At 51.5% G+C, this 18,418-nt stretch overlaps 6 protein-coding genes across 6 annotated transcripts; 5 read left to right on the top strand and 1 right to left on the bottom strand.

The window, feature by feature from the left end:
- Positions 1 to 24: 24 nt before the first annotated feature.
- Positions 25 to 2,211, top strand: EDD37DRAFT_684998 (general substrate transporter; the record flags this gene model as incomplete). Its single annotated transcript, XM_062819881.1, has 4 exons — positions 25 to 163; positions 210 to 1,301; positions 1,363 to 1,705; positions 1,757 to 2,211. The coding sequence occupies 4 exons, from the start codon at positions 25 to 27 to the stop codon at positions 1,794 to 1,796; spliced, it is 1,614 nt and encodes a 537-aa protein (XP_062676176.1). The 3' UTR covers positions 1,797 to 2,211.
- EDD37DRAFT_98480 (fungal-specific transcription factor domain-containing protein) lies at positions 2,107 to 4,703 on the top strand. Its single transcript, XM_062820415.1, has 7 exons — positions 2,107 to 2,387; positions 2,440 to 2,488; positions 2,539 to 3,158; positions 3,217 to 3,267; positions 3,312 to 3,436; positions 3,484 to 3,688; positions 3,736 to 4,703. Exons 1-7 carry the CDS (start codon positions 2,277 to 2,279, stop codon positions 4,600 to 4,602), a joined length of 2,028 nt encoding a protein of 675 aa, XP_062676177.1. The 5' UTR covers positions 2,107 to 2,276; the 3' UTR covers positions 4,603 to 4,703.
- Positions 4,704 to 6,333: 1,630 nt separating this feature from the next.
- EDD37DRAFT_98621 (esterase/lipase) lies at positions 6,334 to 8,350 on the top strand. Its single transcript, XM_062820417.1, has one exon. The coding sequence runs from the start codon at positions 6,716 to 6,718 to the stop codon at positions 8,333 to 8,335; it is 1,620 nt and encodes a 539-aa protein (XP_062676178.1). The 5' UTR covers positions 6,334 to 6,715; the 3' UTR covers positions 8,336 to 8,350.
- Positions 8,351 to 8,587: 237 nt separating this feature from the next.
- On the top strand, positions 8,588 to 10,007 carry EDD37DRAFT_98636 (Alpha/Beta hydrolase protein). Its single transcript, XM_062820419.1, has one exon. It carries the CDS (start codon positions 8,819 to 8,821, stop codon positions 9,884 to 9,886), a length of 1,068 nt encoding a protein of 355 aa, XP_062676179.1. The 5' UTR covers positions 8,588 to 8,818; the 3' UTR covers positions 9,887 to 10,007.
- EDD37DRAFT_98629 (uncharacterized protein) lies at positions 10,007 to 12,057 on the bottom strand. The gene is made up of 2 exons (XM_062820418.1): positions 11,007 to 12,057; positions 10,007 to 10,952 (listed from the first exon to the last, which is right to left on the bottom strand). Exons 1-2 carry the CDS (start codon positions 11,871 to 11,873, stop codon positions 10,128 to 10,130), a joined length of 1,692 nt encoding a protein of 563 aa, XP_062676180.1. The 5' UTR covers positions 11,874 to 12,057; the 3' UTR covers positions 10,007 to 10,127.
- Positions 12,058 to 13,988: 1,931 nt separating this feature from the next.
- Positions 13,989 to 18,128, top strand: EDD37DRAFT_605148 (uncharacterized protein; the record flags this gene model as incomplete). Its single annotated transcript, XM_062814795.1, has 2 exons — positions 13,989 to 18,037; positions 18,089 to 18,128. 2 exons carry the CDS (start codon positions 13,989 to 13,991, stop codon positions 18,126 to 18,128), a joined length of 4,089 nt encoding a protein of 1,362 aa, XP_062676181.1.
- Between the last annotated feature and the right edge of the window lie 290 nt (positions 18,129 to 18,418).

An 18,418-nucleotide genomic window follows, 5' to 3' on the forward strand; every position in this document is an offset into this window, starting at 1 on the left:
TCACAGCTTCACAACGGCAACATCATGGCTATCAAAAATATCTTCGCAAACTCGACTTTGGCAAAGTATGCCACGGTGATTCGAGCGACGCCCCGGGAAATCATTTTCAACAAACAGTTACTTCTATCCACGCTCCTGTATGCAACTGCTTCAATGCCTCTCAGTATGTCCAATCAGACTGTTGCCATAGCAATGCTGACTCCTCAAAGCCTGGGATCAAGGCTCGTCCTCAGTCGTGCCCGAGTTGCCAGGGTTTCAGAACCAATTTGGCTTCAGCAATTCTGATGCCGACCAACTCCGATACTTCGTTTCCATCGTTTATCTTGGAGCTGGTGCTGGGGCACTCCTGTCCTTCTTCATCAACGATCGCATTGGACGATTGTGGTCCTGGCGCCTCTACATCACCATTTGGATCATCGGACAGCTCGTGGCTACTTCTGCTCCCGGCCTCACTGGCTTATATGCGGCAAGAATAGTATCTGGCTTGGGTATTGGTTCTCTCACTGTGACAGGCACAATGTCCATTGTTGAGATTGCGCCGGCAGAAATCCGTGGCTTACTCGCAGTGTGGTTCAGCGTTGCCATGTGCCTGTCATCAGTATGCGCGGTCTTCACTGTTTACGGTGTCTACATCCACGTCAGTACCAGCAGGCTTCGGTACCAGATTGTGTGGTTCTCGCCATGCATCTTCTTCTTCCTTCTCATCATTGCCAGCTTCTTTCTCAGCGAATCTCCCAGATGGCTCTGGCTTGTTGGACGACATGACGACGCTGTTTCAACTCTGGTCAAGATCCGCGGGCTTCCTGTCGACCACCCGCGGGTACGCTCCGAGCTGAATGATATCCAGGAAGCTATCCGGAAGGAGACTGAGGCTTTTGGCGGCAGTCGTTCGCAAATCCTCGGTGTTTTGAGAGAGACATTCACGGTCCCAGGCAACCTCCGACGTGTTCAGCAAACCTTGATATCGTACGCTCTGGCCCAATTGTCTGGAGCAAATTCTATAACCTCATACTTCGTCCCCATCCTGAAGCTGCTGGGGAGCGCCGGAGGAAACACGCACAGTCTCTTCCTCGCAGGGATGTATAGTATGTCCAAGTTCTTCTTCACGCTGATAGCCTCATTTTTCTTCGTGGATGCTCTAGGTCGACGTGGATCACTGTTCGTTGGCGCCGGCCTGCAAATGATCTCCGATATCTACATTGGGGTGTACCTCAAGTACAAACAAGCAGGTACCGCAAGCGATGCGTCATCACAGGCTGCGCTGGCTTTGATCTTCTTCCACGCTCTCGGATATGCTGTTGGTGAGTGTCCCATGAAATGGACAAGCCACCAACTATTGACTGACATGCGCTCCTCTCATAGGACTTTTCGTTCTCCCGTATGTCTTTGGTGGGGAACTGTGGCCCAACAGGATTCGGTCCTTTGGAGGTGCACTGTCTCAATGTTTTCACTGGCTGTTCTTCTTCGCCATGAACTTCGCGGTACCTTCGCTACTCTCTTCAACCAACAACTGGGGCGCATTCCTCTTTTTCGCTGGCTGGTGCTTCTTGGCAATTTGCTATGTGTTCTTCATGGTTCCAGAAACATCTGGTCTTAGCGTCGAAGAAATCGATGACCTGTTCCGGGGCTCCTGGTTCAATGCGTACAAAGTCACCCGGCGAACAGAGGCCACCACCTTGGAAGCCGAGGATCTCGAGCAGGTTGCGTATGGTACCACTCTTCCCGGGAGCTGTCAGAAGCTGACCTAGATTCACAGAACCCGCCAAAGCAAAGGAGCGATGGAGACTAAAAGATAACTCCAGAGGACGATGGGACGCAATGAAATACTCGGTGTTCTTTTCAAGACGTCAATGTAGAGAAGACCACAAGGTTGGGCGACGATAAGGTGTTTGAAAGCTATGCCACCGAGTAGCCAGGTCGCGCTCCTCATACGATAACTGTTCCGTTCATAGGTGATAGGACAAACATGACAAGGGTTGTGGTTTCTAGACTGTCTCAAATAACCAATTAAACTGTGACGATAAGATTCCAATTTTGCTTATTTAGGTACAGTATTTACTCGCACACGTACAGCTGCTCAGCACGTACCTAGGTACCTGACTTAGCCATGCTCGCCGCTTATCAGACAGTCAGGTGTTGCGGGGCTTCAGGGTTTCTGGGCTGCAACTACCCCATAAATAGGTGCTCTGAGTACTAATTTACAGTAGTCGCCCTCAAAGATCCCTTGCATAGAACCGCTGCCGCTTGCCTCCCCGCTCAGGCCTTATAAAACAAACATGCTCCAAAATCCTTATGGGTCGAAACCTATCCTGAAGGAGCGTCAACGTAAACGCACAGGGAGCAGAACACAGATTGCTTGCGTCAATTGCAAGGAAAGAAAGCTCAAGGTGGCATTGCCGGCCGGCCCGTGGAACGGTACCTGCTAATGCAGTGGAGTAGTGCGATAGCCAGCTTCCAGCATGCTCAATTTGTCGACGGTTTGGCTTAGGTGAAGCTCTTTTCCCACTGGTCAAGCATTCTGGTGCTCATCAAGCATAGTATGTCTGGTGGAAGATCCGACCACGAAACGTCATCAGCCTCGAAACTATCTCGAGATATTGGAGGAGCGGGTCGCCTATCTCGAAGGAGTCCTTGCACAAGAGAACCAGGCAGGTGCTATTCCTGGCTCGCTACATCAAGTTGGCCTGCAATACGCAGAGTCTCAAACGACAACACCATCAGCTACCCTGTCTTTCACGCAGGAGCATCTAAGTCCGTCAAGGTCGGGCACAGCCGATGAAGGCCGAGATGAGGTGGGCAATTTGGCTGCGAAAGTTGGTATGCTGAGTCTTGCAGCCGGAGCCGAGCCTCACTACTTAGGCGCCTCGTCAACCTTTGCATTCTCACGAGTCATCAATTCGGCTCTGCTTCAGGCAGTGCCCAGAAGAGCCCCTGACACCCACAATGGTCATCACGATACCAGACCGTTGCCAGCACCGTGCCTTCTTCCCGACTATGAGAGCTGCGTCAAACTCAGTGACGCCTATTTTCGGGAGATACATAGCCAGTATCCATTCTTGCATGAACCGACGTTTCGGCTTTGGGAAGCGAAGCTCATGCCATCAGAGATGACGGATATGTCTCAATTCGAGCCGGTAGCCCTCTTTTTCTTGTACATGGTACTGTAACCCGTCCGCTGCCGTTCCAGGGAACATAAACACTCACCAGATCTGCCAGGTATATGCTATCGGTGCTTTGCTCCTACCGCGCGTTGGATATGATCCAAAGGCAAGTGGGGTCAGGTTCATTGGACACATGCTAAAGGGATATAGCAATTATATGCCTCGGCGCAACTGTTTGTCGATGAAGTCTTGAAGCTCGAGAACCTCGAGGTCATACAGGCTTATCTATGCTACGCAGTGTATTCACTGCGATCCCCTGCTGGCACATCCGTCTGGTAAGATGCCTCCAGTCGCAGACCAGACTCATATTGACATGAACTAGGAGACTTTCTGGGTTGGCTTTGCGTCAGTGTATCGAATTTGGCTATCACCGTCATGTGAACGTGATGGGGATGGCATCGACTTCAACTCCCCTGCGTACCGAGCTGCGAAAGCGAGCCTTTTGGTGTGCATGGACTGTTGATACCATGGCAGCGACCATACTGGGAAGGCCATTGGCTTTGCAATACCAAATGGTTGACTGCGAGGTGCTCTTCACAAGCCATAGGATTGAGCGAATGCTAACGGCTGCAAGTATCCGATGGACATCGACGACATGTACATTTCCGACTACGGCATACTCGGCACAGTCCGAAGTCCTCACGAGCCTCCAACAAGCATGACAAAGGCACTCCATGCATTTCGTGTTCGCTGTCTCCTGGGTCGGATTCATGCATCACTGTACTCGGACATTCACCAAAGTAATCCCCCACAGCCTGCCTACCAGGCACGTGTCGATGAATTACGCAAAGAGCTCGAAGATTGGCGAGCGTCAATACCTCCGAGGGTACCTCATCAAGGAGAGATGCTTTCAATGTTCAGTTGTGACGAATGGTTCGACTTCTCTTACAGTGATACGATTCTCCATCTTTACCGTGGCCAGTTGACAGATCTGAAAGGCACCTCATCCGATAAGACGTTTCTTGAATGCATGCAAGCTGCAGAAAACATTTGCCATGGATATCGGAGGCAGCTGCTCGGGAAATCAACTACGTATACCTGGGGCGCACTTCATACCGTCTTCATGGCCGGGCTCACATACCTCCACTGTCTTTGGTCTTCGGCTGCAGTACGTGGAAGGGTACGACAAGATGTTGTCAGCAGTACCTGCACTGATTGTACCATTGTTTTGGTGCTCATTGCCCAATGGAATGATGCTGCAGCCCCTTACCGAGATATCTTTGAGGCGCTGGCTACTCGGACCATGACCATGCTCGTTGATAAGGGTGCTGAAACACCCACAGCTCTTGATTTTGCACCGCAGGCTGACAGCTTGGACTCTGAGAACTTCTCGCAATGGATCTCGGATATCACCGAAGGTGGTATGGCCGATGGTCTGGGAGATTTGTTGAACGGACTGGTTGGTGAGATGCCAGCTATGGATCAGGACACACTTCCATGAGCGGTGCCCAAGAACACCCTGAATTGAACACAGGGACGTAGGAGGCAGAAAAATTGAAGGCCAATGGAGCCACAGATGCCGTTGCAGGAAGCTGGCACTGCAGTATAAATTTGGAGCTGCCGCACTTACAGGTTCAAAAGCCCGCCGGACCCGTGGAGATTTTTGACCACCACACCACCATTCAAGCAATAGAACTATTCTCATGCTTTCTCGGGTACGAGTAGTCTCTGAACACTTTGCTGGACGGTGTTCGATAGAAAACCAAAAAAAAATGGGTCCTTACCGCGGTTCGAACTTCATTTTGTTAGATTTTGACCATTTTTTGATGGAGTTTCTTGCTTACCGCGGGGCCTCTCGCAAACAGAGAAGACTCAGGGTTCACCCTAAGCTAGGGAATAGTTAGAAACACCTTCAAGGCCTCAGAGGTCGAGAAACTTGCCGAGAATCATCTTTGGGCTGTTAGCAACGCTCAGATAACCTTGAGGGCTTAAGACTTACACCACTGATGAGCAGTTAGCTCACAATCTTCATTATGGACGAGGCAGCTAGTACCTAGACCATAAGGACTCGTAGAATCGTTACAAGAACGCTCTTCGATAACTCCAATCGTGGGGAGATCTTTTTGTCGAAAATTTGGATGGTATAATTCATAAAGTGCATCGTGGGTCGCGGGCTCAGAGCCGGCTGACATGCGGGTGACAGGCGGCCGACATCCCAAAGGCGGCGACATTCCGCCCATGATGGTGCCTGGGCCCTGCACTGAGCGACATCGGACGGGGGCTCTGGCCCTGGGTGGTATCGAGAAGGTACATCCGGCACTGAGGTGACATCGAATGGTAGAACCGATATTTCGCCGCTACCCATTGACAAAGGAACATCAAAATGCATCAAGATATGAGGCGTCACAGCTCCCACGACTGATCTAGCTTCACGCTGACAAAGTCTTGCTTCGAAGCAGCTTGGATCAGCTTTGAAAAGATGCCGGGTTTTAAGCTCCCCCCAGGGTGTGCGGAAAGATCGAGAAGTCGATGGCAGCCTTCATAGCAAGCTATGCAGCCCTTGCATCATAGGCAAGGCCGTGTTTGGCTCTCCCGTGGTATTGGCAGGGCAAGGTGCCTACGCATGTTGCCCGACCGAGCTGGCGTCAAAGACGAGGGTATGTACATATATGTGCGCAGCAAGAGACCCGTGCACGAACGAGCGAGGAGGTCGCATATGAGAGGGCGTGGCAAGCAAAAAGATTTCTAGGATACAGCGACCATAAAGGTCAGACTGCTCTCTTTCCTGCTCCGATGCCGCAGAAGGGACAATGGGCAGAGCACCAGGCACAGAGGCTGTAACCGCATATATATAACACGCCGGCGAACATGACCTTCGCGTAAGATCTGAAGACGCGTCTTGGGAATTCAACATCGAGCAATCCGCAAAACTCAAGACAGTGCCGACCACATATTGCGTCCGTGTGCTCGCGCGAATGATGTTCTGTGATACATTCTTGACTTGGCAAGTGCATACCGCCATGGCAGAGGGCAGAGATGACCGGGGATCCCAAGGTCGGCTATCTACCACACGACAGGATTTGAGAGACAGATGGGCTGCGTGGCTGGGAAGGGAACCGAAGCACTGGTGTATGCTGCTCAATGCCAAGTCTCTGCAGAAACGCTAGTCCACTTATGCAGCCTCGAAGGATTTCGCTGACCGTAAACAAACACGCCTCGCCAGCATTTTGCTTCCGCTTACTCCGTACGTCGTGTCATTTCGCGCGCCTCTCTTGAAAAGGTAGACTTCGTCCCCAATCATGTTGACTCTGAAGACGTCGACTGGACAGCTGTGTCATACAAGTCTGCGGCAGTGTCAAAAACACGGCTTTTGACCCCATCAATGCGGGGCTGACCCGGTGAGCTTTTCTCGTTCGTGGGGTGTTTCCTATTGCTGTCGAGCGCAGCCGGGTATCTAGACCCCAATAACTGCCGATCGATTCTGGGCCTAGAGACGGAACAGGGATACATATATTTGACAAACGACCTCCAGTATCACTAACAATCATCCTGCCCCTGCTCGTGCTTGCGAGACCATATTATCTAGATTGCCGCGAGTCGAGTTCTCTTGCACAATGGGTAGCGTAGCGGGCCAATCTGCGCCGGCCTCAGTCTCACTGGGAAAGCTCGAATTTCGAGGTTTTGTGAACGATGCGACACAAGTGTCGAACTTTCTGGGGATTCAGTATGCCACAATTCCCGCACGCTTCCGTCAAGCTCAACCTATCGACCACTCAACTCTGACCGGTGTTCTTGAAGCGACCCAATATGGGCCGATATGTCCTCAAGCCGTGAGACCAGGCCGAGGAGAGTCCCCGCTCTTTCAAGGCTTGCCCCAGACCGAAGATACTATGGACGAATTTGGATGTTTGAGGCTCAATGTCTACACTCCTACGGCACAGCACTCCTCGCCTTTACCTGTCTTGGTCTGGATCCATGGTGGAGGCTTCGTGTTTGGAGATGGAGGCCGAGAGTTTGACGGCAACTTCTTGGTTCAGCACTCAGTCGAATCTGGGAAGCCCATTCTCTTTGTTGCGATGAACTATCGACTAGGTTATTTTGGATTCCTTACCTCAGAGGAACTGAAGGCCGAAGCCAAGAAGGATGGGCAAATCCCATTCTCCAATATGGCAATGTACGACCAAAGGGTTGCACTTTCATGGGTTCAAAAGCACATTCAGTATTTTGGCGGTGACCCATCGAACATCACCATTGCCGGCGAATCTGCAGGAGGGCTATCTGTCCTGGCTCATCTCCGCTCGCACGTCCCCGTCTGCCAGAGAGGATTTATCATGTCGAGCCCAAACCTCGACTACCCACGACCAGAAGAGGCTCAAGCTACTTTCGATAGGCTTGTTGCTAGCACGGATGTCCCCTCGTCAGCGACTGGAGAAGAGAAGCTCGCAGCATTGAGAGCCCTCTCGTCCGATGATATGATGGCACTTCTTGGTCGATCTTTCTCGACGCCACTGTGGGATCCAGAATGGTACACATATCAGGACGACTCCACTCCCACTGCAGGTCCGGCTCCACTGGGGCCTTGGGTCAAGGCAGTCATCACGGGCTCCACAAAACAGGAAGCTGCAGTGTTTGGAATGAGCATGGGCTGGCCGTCGTGGACAGCGGAGCAATTTTCCGAAAGAGTCAAGGATGTCATCCAAGATGGGAAGGATGCTGCAGAGTTGATGCGCCTCTATGGCATTGATCCAAAGTCATCCCAGAAAATCAACCTGGAAGGTCTTATCGACATGGTCACGGACACGAATTTTAGCGGGTTGCCCTATATTGTTGCGGAACAATCTGAAAGTACATCATCCCCTCCCATCAGCCTTTACAGATTCGACCAGCCAGACCCCTTCCCAGGGAGTCCCTTTTACGGCTATGCGTATCATTCACTCGATAACGCTTTCTTCTGTCGATATCCTTCTGTTGCTGGCCCTCAAGCGCCAGCAGATGTGAAGGCTACTGCTGACGCATTCAACAAAGCCGTCCTTGATTTTGCGAATGGAAGCCAGCCATGGGAGACTTATAGCAAAGACCAAAAGATCATGGTATTCAATGGTAAGGCGAGTGGGCTGGGCAAGGCAGACCAACCTGATCGGTGGAGGAAAATATTTGGGGCAAGGGACGGCGAGAAGACTGTCAGGCGGTATAACCACAAGTTGATGGCTTTAGGTCACGATTCATTACCTTGAAATACAATGTAGGCTGAGGCAAGTAATGTCTACATATATTTGTGGCGAAGAACGGGCCGGCATCGTTCAGCTCTCCGCAAATTGCTCCACGTTTTGACTATCACTCTGGGGTAGCTTATGTCACTGTTCAACGCACTTGGGCATTGCGGGCATCATGTCTGCGTTCTCTGCGGTGCCGGCCCTTCAGGTTTACCAATCACGTGGGAACAGTTGCTTTGGGCTATCGTATGATCTTCGCTATCGCGTGCTTCCCCCGGATCGCGGCGTCTTGAATTGATGAGCACCACATCTCCACTTGTATCCGGACGCTGACCTGCATACACCGCGGGGTAATACTAATCATAACACTGCTACAGGCGCCTACTCGACCGCTGCTTGCAAACATACCCACTGCTTTCAAGCCAGCAGCAACTTCATCAGATATAACCCCGCGTGCTGGCCGCCACATGCCTTTCTGAAGCCCAACACCGTCCCACCGCAAAGATGGTCAAAGTAACCAGGCACGACTTCACCACTAGAAGTGACAAGACACTGTCATACCTAGACGCCGGTCCACACGATGGTCCTCTCATGATATTCATCCACGGCTGGCCAGCCATCGCCTCTACATGGACCCCCCAACTCACGACCTTTGCCAGTCTAGGCTTCCGCGTGGTCGCGCCTGACATGCCAGGCTATGGCGTGTCGTACAAAACCAAAGATAAAAGTGACTACTCAATGCAGAACGTCGTGACAACACTCCTATCCCTGCTAAAGCACCTCGAGCGCCGCGAGGCCATCTGGATAGGCCACGACTGGGGCGCATCCGTTGTATGGGCGTTCCTAGCACACAACCCTGAGTTCTGCACGGGCGTTGTCAACATGTGCATCCCATATCGGACGCTCGAAATGGGTGTGGACGAGCTGATCAAGTACGCCAACCGCGACATCTACCCGGAGGACGAGTACCCGAACGCTCAGTGGGACTACCAGGTCTTCTACCAGGACCAGGCAAATCTCGACAAGGCAATCGCATTTTATGAGGTGGACATCGACAATTTCCTCAAAGCCATTTACCGTCCCCAAAATTCCGCAGGTCACGACAAGCCCGCCATTACGGCAACGGTGTGCGAGGATGGCGGATGGTTTGGAGGCGCGGACAAACCACCTCAGACACCCCTGGAGACATCACTGCTGGACGAGCACACGCTCAGAGACCTTGGGGATGCGTTTCGGGCTGGAGGCTTCTGGGCCCCTACGGCGTACTACCTCAATCATGACGCGAACAAGGAGTGGGCGGAGGACTGGTCGGTGAACGAGGGCGTGGTTTCCATCCCCACGTTGTTCATTGAGGCGCTGCACGACCATGTCGCGGGCACGCATAACTCCACCGTGAAGGAGCCGATGCAGAGTTACTGTCGAAACCATACCGAGGTGAGTATCGAGGCTGGACATTGGGTCGCGATGGAGAAGCCGGAACAGGTCAATGCGGCGATTGCGAGGTGGATCCTGACTGCTATACCGTCGGCCTGGCCGTTTGATAAAAAGACACCGTTGAAAAAGAATAGGTAGGATGGCGAGTCGGTGAGCCAAAAGGGAATCATAGACATACCAGGACAAAGAGGACTTCATGAGTGAGGACATGAATGATAAGATTTTACCGAATTCTTCATCTCAAACAAGACAGCCAACAGCGCTCACGGCTGATATATAACCCCATCGTTAGTCATATAGGAGCCACGGTCTCCCAGCCCAAGTCGTGGCTGTGAAATCCTTCTGATACTTTCGCCCGATTGATTGTCAAACTCTCCGTTTAATCAATATGGAAATGCTTTTCCGTCTTCCATGCATCGATCATCAGGGCGAGTGCTTTGGATATTGGTTTCTCCTGCATTTCTCTCGGCAGGATTCTTGGGAACTCGACAAGTGCTTGCCGTAAGGCCGCTATTGCTGCGGCGCCAAAGAACAGAACAAATCGATCGACTGCATTGTTCTCTAGCATCGATTTCAACAGGATCAGATGAGTTGTCTGCACTTCTGACGGAGGCGTGTTGACGATGTGGGCAAGACTGGCCCAGAAATGCACCGGCGGCCAAGGGTTGTTGAATCTCGTCCTGGAGAAATTTCGTAGTGCTATCGAAGCATATCCTATTCCCAGACCTGTTTGACGGTCGTAATGCTTGTTCTCGGTGACAAACCCCTTTTTTCCATCCGAGATCTCGTCCAGTCGCCAGCCGATACGCCTCCTTCCAGCCGATGTGGTTTCAGGTCCGTATACACCGAAAAGTGCTGGTGCCGAAGCGTGAAATTTGCACATGAGTATGGAGATAAGAGATTCGCTCGTTTGTGTGTTTCCAGCCGGCACCCTTCGGGAAAATTGTAGTTCTGGCATCGAGAAGATTTGAGCCACAAGTGTGCCAATGGGTTCACCAGCTTTACTGTTAACGGCGCACTCGCCGACGAAGGCATTGATGATGGCCTTGCTGAACATTGACAATAGGTACAGCACCAGCGAGGGAATCGTTGTCTCACCACCGTCTTGAAGCGAGAGATGAGCGGGCAGGTAGTCGCTCACCGACACAGGCGGGGAAGGAACCTCGTTTAGTGCTTTGTGTAGAGTCGACCTGACACGGTCATGCTATAGCAGGCGTTAGCGTGCACAATATCACACTCGGAGGGTGACCAGACTTACAGCTTTCTTGTTGCCCACCTTATCGTCCGTGAGTTGTCCGACGCTGGTTTTCATTGCCCGCCTCATGTCTCCTACATGAGGTTTAAGAGTCGGGTCTTTCTTGACTTTCTCCCAGAATCCAGTGCGAAAAGTCTTGAGCTTCTTGTGGATTGCTAGATAGTTTTGGTGTTCAGCTTCGGTCGTCGATGATTTACCACTTGCTGGTGTTTGAGCAACAGATTTGGCTGGCGTCGGGGCACTTGCTGCGGCTGCCGCCTTGACTTTCTTCTCGCGAGCTTCTTCCTCCGCCTTGGCCTGTTTCTCTTGCCTCCTCCGTTGAGCTGTTTCCTCTTCTTTGCGGCGGGCGGCTTCCAATTCCACCTTTTGTGCTTCAGCCTTCTGCTTTACACCTATGGCGCGTCGTTCAGCTTCATCCTTAGCCCGTTGTTCCCTTTCCCTTCGCTCTCTTTCCTCCCGTTCCTTTCGCTCTTGCTCCGCTCTTTTGCGAGCCTGCTCTTCTTCGTGCCTTCGTCTGGCTTCTTCTTCCTGCCGCCTTCGTTCCTCTTCACGTCGGCGTCGCTCTTCTTCCTCCTGCTTCAGGTACGCCTGAAGAACAGCCTCGGCTTGCTGGCGTACAATTTCATGTTGAGCTGTTGCGACATTGAGTTCCGCACGATGGGCTTCAGCTTTAGCATGCTCTTTCGCATCTAATTCTTCACATTGCTGTCTCCGTTGATAGGCATGCAGCTTTTGGCGCTCGACTTCCTGCAAATGAATTTGGCTGAAGGCGCGCTCGAGTTCAAATTGTAGTTGTCTTGATGGGCTATCCTCATTCCTCCTGCTTCGTGGGCTGTTTCTTGCTTGACCAGGTGATGAGTGAAGCGCCATCTCCAACGCACGTGACGTCCACGATGATGGCACGTCGACGGCTGCAACTCCTTCAGTCGATGCTCGGAAGATCAATAGATGTCCGAAAAGCTCTCAAGATCTGTTCCGGCGCGTAGACAAAATACTGTTCCAGATCCCCGGTTAAGCAGAGTTGCCCCTAGCTGTGTAAACCTCCTGCCAACGTGGACAAGCTGACCGGTGCAGTAGGCAAAGGGAAAGCTCCGACAGATAGTGACCACGCGGCTGTGACTCTTCAAGGAGACTGCCTGCCTTGTTGCGTCCTTGCAATGGTGAAGACGACTGTCATATGGCAGTGAATGGTTGGCGAAAGTCGCACTCTACAAGATCTGCTCCAGTGACAGACTCGGTCTAGAGATTCGACCGAAGTTGGGGTAAAGAACGAATTTCAAACAGGAAAAAAGGCTTGCGAGAGAGTACGCAACGCGTCAAGTGAAGCGAGCTGGGCGAGGTTCGAGAAGCCAAGTTAAGAATGATGGTCGTCTTGGCCCAGAGTTTCAAAGCGGATGTTCGAGTACGATGTGTTTCCTGTTTTCCAGGTCCAGCGAGCGAATGGGGAAGAATCAAGATAGTCAACGCGACTAAAGAAGGTCTTCCCCTACTTCTTGGCATTAAACTACTACGTAACCGTTGACTTGGGGGCACTCACTCCCCAAAACCAGCATCGGCAACAGGCATATGTACCTTAGTCAATTACTACACTGAACCGCACTGCGATGTAAGAGCAAGGGGCTAGGCAGGGAACATGCTTCAGTCGATACGAGCCAGACATGGTAATCTATCTCGAGCTGAACGAACAGCCTGAAGATATCAGCATAGACTCGAAAGATATGCTTATTGAAGCAAGCCAAAAATAACATTTTACCAGACTAGGGTCTAGGGATTCCCCCAGAAGTACTTTTAGGTGCCGCACATCACCCGAACGCCTTCCGAGCCTAGAAATTACAGCACCAAAGAAATAAATATCTTACCTGGGGTGAGCCAACGGTTGTGGTCCAGGACATGCATGCTCTTGTCAAATAGATGCAATGAAAGAACAGTAGAGTGGCTGATAGCGGATAGCTAGGTGCAATTGATTGCTGTACAAGGCCGAAATCCTTCAGCACTGAGACGTCCCTCGTACACCCGCCAATTGTTGTATGGACTCGGAACAATGGCACACAGCCTGACTGCGTAACTGCGTAACTGCTTAACTTATCACTCGACGATCGAAAACTTAACAATCTCGATCACGCACGCAGCCAACTGAACACTAACTTATCATCGTTGCACTCCTCAATCCTTCATTATTCATCTCTCCATCTCTCTTCTTCCTACAAACCTCCCCTTGTTCTCTCTGATCCCTCCCTTTTTGCTATCTCGCAGACAATCCTTCAGATACATTCAGAGTCATTCTCTCTTGTGCTTCAACTCCTTGAGCCTCCGCTCTCCACTCTCCGCCAATTCCGCTTTCTGTCCTTCCCTCGTCCCATAAGTCTTACATCGAGGCTGCATCCATTGCAAGGCGAAATTCGCATCCGCAGTCATTGGTCTCACTGTCTGTTACATTGATTGTCCATTGCGGCTGCCATCAGCTCTACGCTACGACCACCTCCTTGTGCCTGCCTCAACTACCCCTCCTGTCAAACGTTGACACCTCGCTTCCCATCCCGCCTCGGTGGTCCGACCGTCATCGACAGTACGGGGTTCATACAAAATTCATAAGCATCGTTTGTGCAACCTTTGGGTTCCCAAGGATTTGCAAGTCACTGGAGCATCGGTACTTCATTGGACAAGAGCCTGGTTCGGGTACGTTTGTCCTCCTGCAGATCATCCTCATCCTTGAATCCCACCCCCGAACTTCGTCTCTCTCCAAGTCGACTTGTTGCGTCCAGCTACTCGTTCGAGCCTCGTTGGTGCTTCATCGAAATCGTCGTCCAATTAGACACCATATGCTAATTTGATGCTGCGCAGTTCCTGTTCAAACATTCCCTCCTTACCGCACCTCATCTCTTCCAGAGTTAGGGTGCTTCCATCTCCCATCAAGGGTTCTTCAGGCGGACGAGCATTACTCAGAAAGAGTCAGGACACACATCTTCTTGTTGATAAATTTCAACCATGGCACAACAGAATCCCACTGGCGTGCCTGGCCCTACAGGGCGCAGATTACATATCGCCCATCGTCGCAGTCCATCCGAGCTCACACCGCTCATGATGGAACAACTTGCTCTTCAGCAACAGATTGAATTGCTTCAGCAACAGCAACAGCAAATCGCTGCCACTCATCAGCAATACGTCAACATGGGCATGATCCAGCAGCCTCTTCAGGGTATGCCTGGTTATTCGCCTATTCAAGGTCAACCAAATATGGCTGGGATTTCTCCTAACAATACCAACTTCCAATTTGCACCAATGCAGCAGCAGATGGCAATGCCGGCCAATACTCCCACACAACCTGCAGCTCATCGAAGAAATCAATCTGCACTCCCAGGCATGCCTATGGGCCCTCCACCGGCGCCTTCTGCTGGGGCGGCTGGCTCAACTTATGGTGACTTCAACCAGCAGGCCATGGGCCAAAATCGTGAAAACACAAGCGGGCGTGGTGGAAGAGGTGGTTCCTCACAAGGCCATGCTCGGCGTCACTCACTCGCACTTCCCGAAGCAAAGAAAGCAGCGGAGCTCGCCGAGAAGAAACGAACTGCTGCAGGCTTCCAGTTCCCAATTCCAGGCGCAGGTGGTGTTACTGACAGCCCAGTATCAGCCACTCCTGCAGACGACAAATTGACCACGCCTACTACATCACAAGGACTGGGTTTACAGCGTGCTGGTAACGCCCGTGGTGGTGTTGGTCATAGTCGTAGTCAGAGTATGGCCGCCGGCGGCGTGCGAGGCGGCGGTGCTGCTGGTCGCGGTGGTGCTTTCCAGTTTCCACCTCCCATGGCTACTTCAGATGGCGGCTCTGGCCAGGGCAATCAAGGCGATCTGCAACGTCGTGGTAGCCAAAGCAGCCACACGAGGCAAGGCTCACGCAATTTTGAGGGCAACTGGCGCCAACAGAATAATCAACAGACTCCGGATCAGTCACAGCAACAAATGGGCCAATTCAGCCAAACGCAAGGAGGATTTCAGCCTGGTCATAGGACTCGGGGTTCGATGAACCAGTCCATCAGTTCCATCAGCGGTTTCCAATATCCTGGGCAACCGCAGTTGGTCCAAATGCCTCAAGGACAAATGATGATGCCCGGTCAAATGTTCCCTGGCCAGCAATTGAACGCTTTACAGATTGCTCAGCTCCAAGCATTACAGAATGCCCAGTTGGGAGGACTTCAGGCGAGCCAGCATGCTCCACCACAGATGGGCTTGCAACAGCAACAACAACGAAAGACACTTTTCACTCCTTATCTACCGCAAGCTAGTCTTCCGGCCCTGCTGAATGACGGCCAGCTGGTTGCCGGTATCCTCCGTGTCAACAAGAAGAATCGTTCTGATGCCTATGTCACGACCAACGATTTGGATGCTGATATCTTCATTTGTGGTAGCAAAGATCGCAATCGTGCTCTCGAAGGAGATCTAGTTGCAATCGAGCTCCTCGATGTTGATGAAGTCTGGGGTCAGAAACGTGAGAAAGAAGAAAAGAAGAAGCGCAAGGACATTACCGATACACGTTCTTCGGGGACTTCTCAGAACGCTAAGAACGACACTTCGTCCTCCACTGATAGTCAGTCAATCGCGCCTGATGGCAGCATCCGACGACGTGGCAGTCTACGTCAACGTCCCACACAGAAGAAGAATGATGACGTTGAGGTCGAAGGCCAAAGCTTGCTCCTCATGGAGGAGGAAGAAATAAGTGATGAAGCGAAACCCCTTTACGCTGGACATGTCGTCGCTGTCATTGAGCGAGTTGCCGGACAAATGTTCTCTGGTAGTCTCGGTCTTCTTCGACCGAGCAGCCAAGCCACCAAAGAGAAGCAAGAGGCCGAGAGAAGTGCTCGAGATGGTGGCCACAACCGCTCCGAGTCGCGCCAGCAAGAGAAACCCAAGATTGTGTGGTTTAAGCCCACAGACAAACGCGTACCACTGATTGCCATTCCTACTGAGCAAGCTCCACGAGACTTTGTCGATAAGCACATGGATTACGCCAACAGAATCTTCGTCGCATGCATCAAGCGCTGGCCGATCACATCTCTCCATCCATTCGGCACGCTGGTGGAGCAATTGGGTGAGATGGGAGATTTGCGTGTTGAGACCGACGCTCTGTTGCGTGACAACAACTTCGGCGCTGATGAGTTCTCTGATGCCGTCTTGAAGAGTGTGGGTTGGGAGGATTGGTCCCTGCAAACTGAGAGTGAGGACAGTTTGGCCAACCGCCGCGACCTTCGTGCCGAACGCACTTTCACAGTTGATCCCATGCACACAAGTGAGCTTGATGATGCTATTCATATCAAGCAACTTGATGATGGGCTGGTCGAACTCGGTGTTCATGTCACTGATATTGCACATTTCGTCAAGGCGAACTCGTTGGTGGACCGAGAAGCGAAGAAGCGTGGCACTGGCGTCTATCTGATGACTCGTGCTGTCAACATGCTCCCACCAAAGATCTCATCTGACGTTTGCTCTCTTCTCCCAGGTCAGGGTCGTCTGACTGTCAGCGTGATCTTCAAAGTCCACCCCGACACGGGAAAAATCGAAGGAGAACCATGGATTGGGCAGACAATCATCCAAAGCTCCGGCAAAATCGCCTACGATGAGGTCGATGCCGTCATTACGGGAGACGAGAGCATCGACTTGCAAGGTGCTACGATTGAAGACATCAAGACCTTGCATGCCATCGCCAACAAGTTCCGTGAAGCCCGATTTGGTCATCGGTCATCAAACATTAAGCCTCTTCGACTCCTTTATCAGCTTGACGACGAAAATGTGCCCGTTGAGCAGAATATCTTCAATTCTTCCGCAGCACACGAAATCATCGAAGAGATTAGCTCAAAAGCCAACTTCTTTGTCGCCCAGAAGATTTTTGCCGCTATGCCAGATAAAGCCTTCCTACGCCGACAAGCACCCCCCAACCCACGCCGTCTACTCACTCTCGCTGACCGGATGTCTCGAGCTGGTTTCGAGGTTGACACCAGCAGCAGCGGAACTTTGCAGAACAGTGTCTTTCAGGTTGAGGACCCATATCTTCGCAAGGGTATGGAGACTCTCTTGGTCAAAACCTTGCAGCGCGCCAAGTACTATATCGGTGATCAGCTCGCAGAGGAGCAACGCCAACACTATGCTCTAAATTTGCCCATCTACACTCATTTCACCAACCCGTCGCGTCGCTACGCCGACATCGTTGTTCATCGCCAATTGGAAGCTGCTCTGTCTGACGGAGCAATCGAATTCGCGGATGACTTGGAGAGCCTCGCAAAGACTGCTGAACAGGCTAACAATAAGAAAGACTCTGCCCATGCGGCTCAAGAACAAAGTGTCCACATCGAGTCTTGCAGACTCATGGATAAGAAGAGTCAAGAATTAGGTGGCGACCTTATTAGTGAAGGTATCATTATCTGTGTGTATGAATCGGCTTTCGATGTCCTCATACCAGAGTACGGATTCGAGAAACGCGTTCATTGCGACCAATTGCCACTGAAGAAGGCTGAGTTCCGCAAGGAGGAGAGAGTACTTGAACTTTACTGGGAGAAGGGTGTACCATCGTCGGCTTACATCCCAGAAGATGAGAGACCACGTACCGCTGCCAGCACCAGAGGTACCAATGGTGCAACTGGATCGGCGAAGGAGCGTGCTAAAGAAAGATACGAAGCACAACAGAAGCAGACTGACAGCAATACCATGTCTACTGACGACGTCGATGCACTGTTTGATGACGAAGACAGTGCCTCTGAAGTCACGGAGATGGCTGCTGGAGTCTCACTCAATGACCGCTCAACCCAGAGTCTGCCCGGAACGCCGAGTCACAATGGATCATCTGCTGGTGGACCTAACCGAACCCAGTCAGAGTCGAAGCTCAACAAACCGAGCAGCGACATTCCAGAGAATCATCTATCCGAAAAGGAGAAATACCTCAGCTACTTCTCACTTCGAGAGGAAGGTGGCGAGTACATTCAAGATGTCCGCGAGATGACACGAGTACCGGTTATCCTCAAGACCGACATGACCAAGAGTCCTCCGTAAGTTTGCTGCTTCTGAACTTTTTGACAAGCTTACTGACCATTTTCTAGATGTCTGACTATTCGGTCCATGAATCCTTATGCTTTGTGATCAATGGGTCATAAACCATCCGTCAATATTCTCTAAATGGCAAGCGGACATCAGAATATATTTTATCGAAGTGGTCGACAGGTCAGCTCCATTACGACCACAAACAAACATCTAGTAAGGCGCAACCTTGTATGTGTTGGACTTGGAGAAACCAGAGATGCCAGAGGGCAAGGCACGCGGTTGGGTGTGCTGTGCTGCTTAGCCATGTGAGCTAAAGGCAGACTGTTGGAGTGTAAGAAAATCAGAGAAGGAAAGGCTGAAGCATTGTACGGGAGGATTGCAAGCGACAT

This window comes from Exophiala viscosa (assembly GCF_022695815.1).
Source record: "Exophiala viscosa unplaced genomic scaffold EDD37scaffold_1, whole genome shotgun sequence".
Taxonomy (NCBI): domain Eukaryota; kingdom Fungi; phylum Ascomycota; class Eurotiomycetes; order Chaetothyriales; family Herpotrichiellaceae; genus Exophiala; species Exophiala viscosa.

What these genes read in the sequence shown, in the direction of transcription:
- EDD37DRAFT_98621 (XM_062820417.1), top strand. Translation starts at nt 6,716, where the DNA reads ATGGGTAGCGTAGCGGGCCAATCTGCGCCGGCCTCAGTCTCACTGGGA.
- EDD37DRAFT_98629 (XM_062820418.1), bottom strand. Translation starts at nt 11,873, where the DNA reads ATGGCGCTTCACTCATCACCTGGTCAAGCAAGAAACAGCCCACGAAGC. An exon ending in AGGTGGGCAACAAGAAAGCT is followed by an intron (nt 10,953 to 11,006) that starts GTAAGTCTGGTC and finishes CGCCTGCTATAG; the next exon opens with CATGACCGTGTCAGGTCGAC.
- EDD37DRAFT_98480 (XM_062820415.1), top strand. Translation starts at nt 2,277, where the DNA reads ATGCTCCAAAATCCTTATGGGTCGAAACCTATCCTGAAGGAGCGTCAA. An exon ending in GCAAGGAAAGAAAGCTCAAG is followed by an intron (nt 2,388 to 2,439) that starts GTGGCATTGCCG and finishes GCAGTGGAGTAG; the next exon opens with TGCGATAGCCAGCTTCCAGC. An exon ending in CCTGCTGGCACATCCGTCTG is followed by an intron (nt 3,437 to 3,483) that starts GTAAGATGCCTC and finishes GACATGAACTAG; the next exon opens with GAGACTTTCTGGGTTGGCTT.
- EDD37DRAFT_98636 (XM_062820419.1), top strand. Translation starts at nt 8,819, where the DNA reads ATGGTCAAAGTAACCAGGCACGACTTCACCACTAGAAGTGACAAGACA.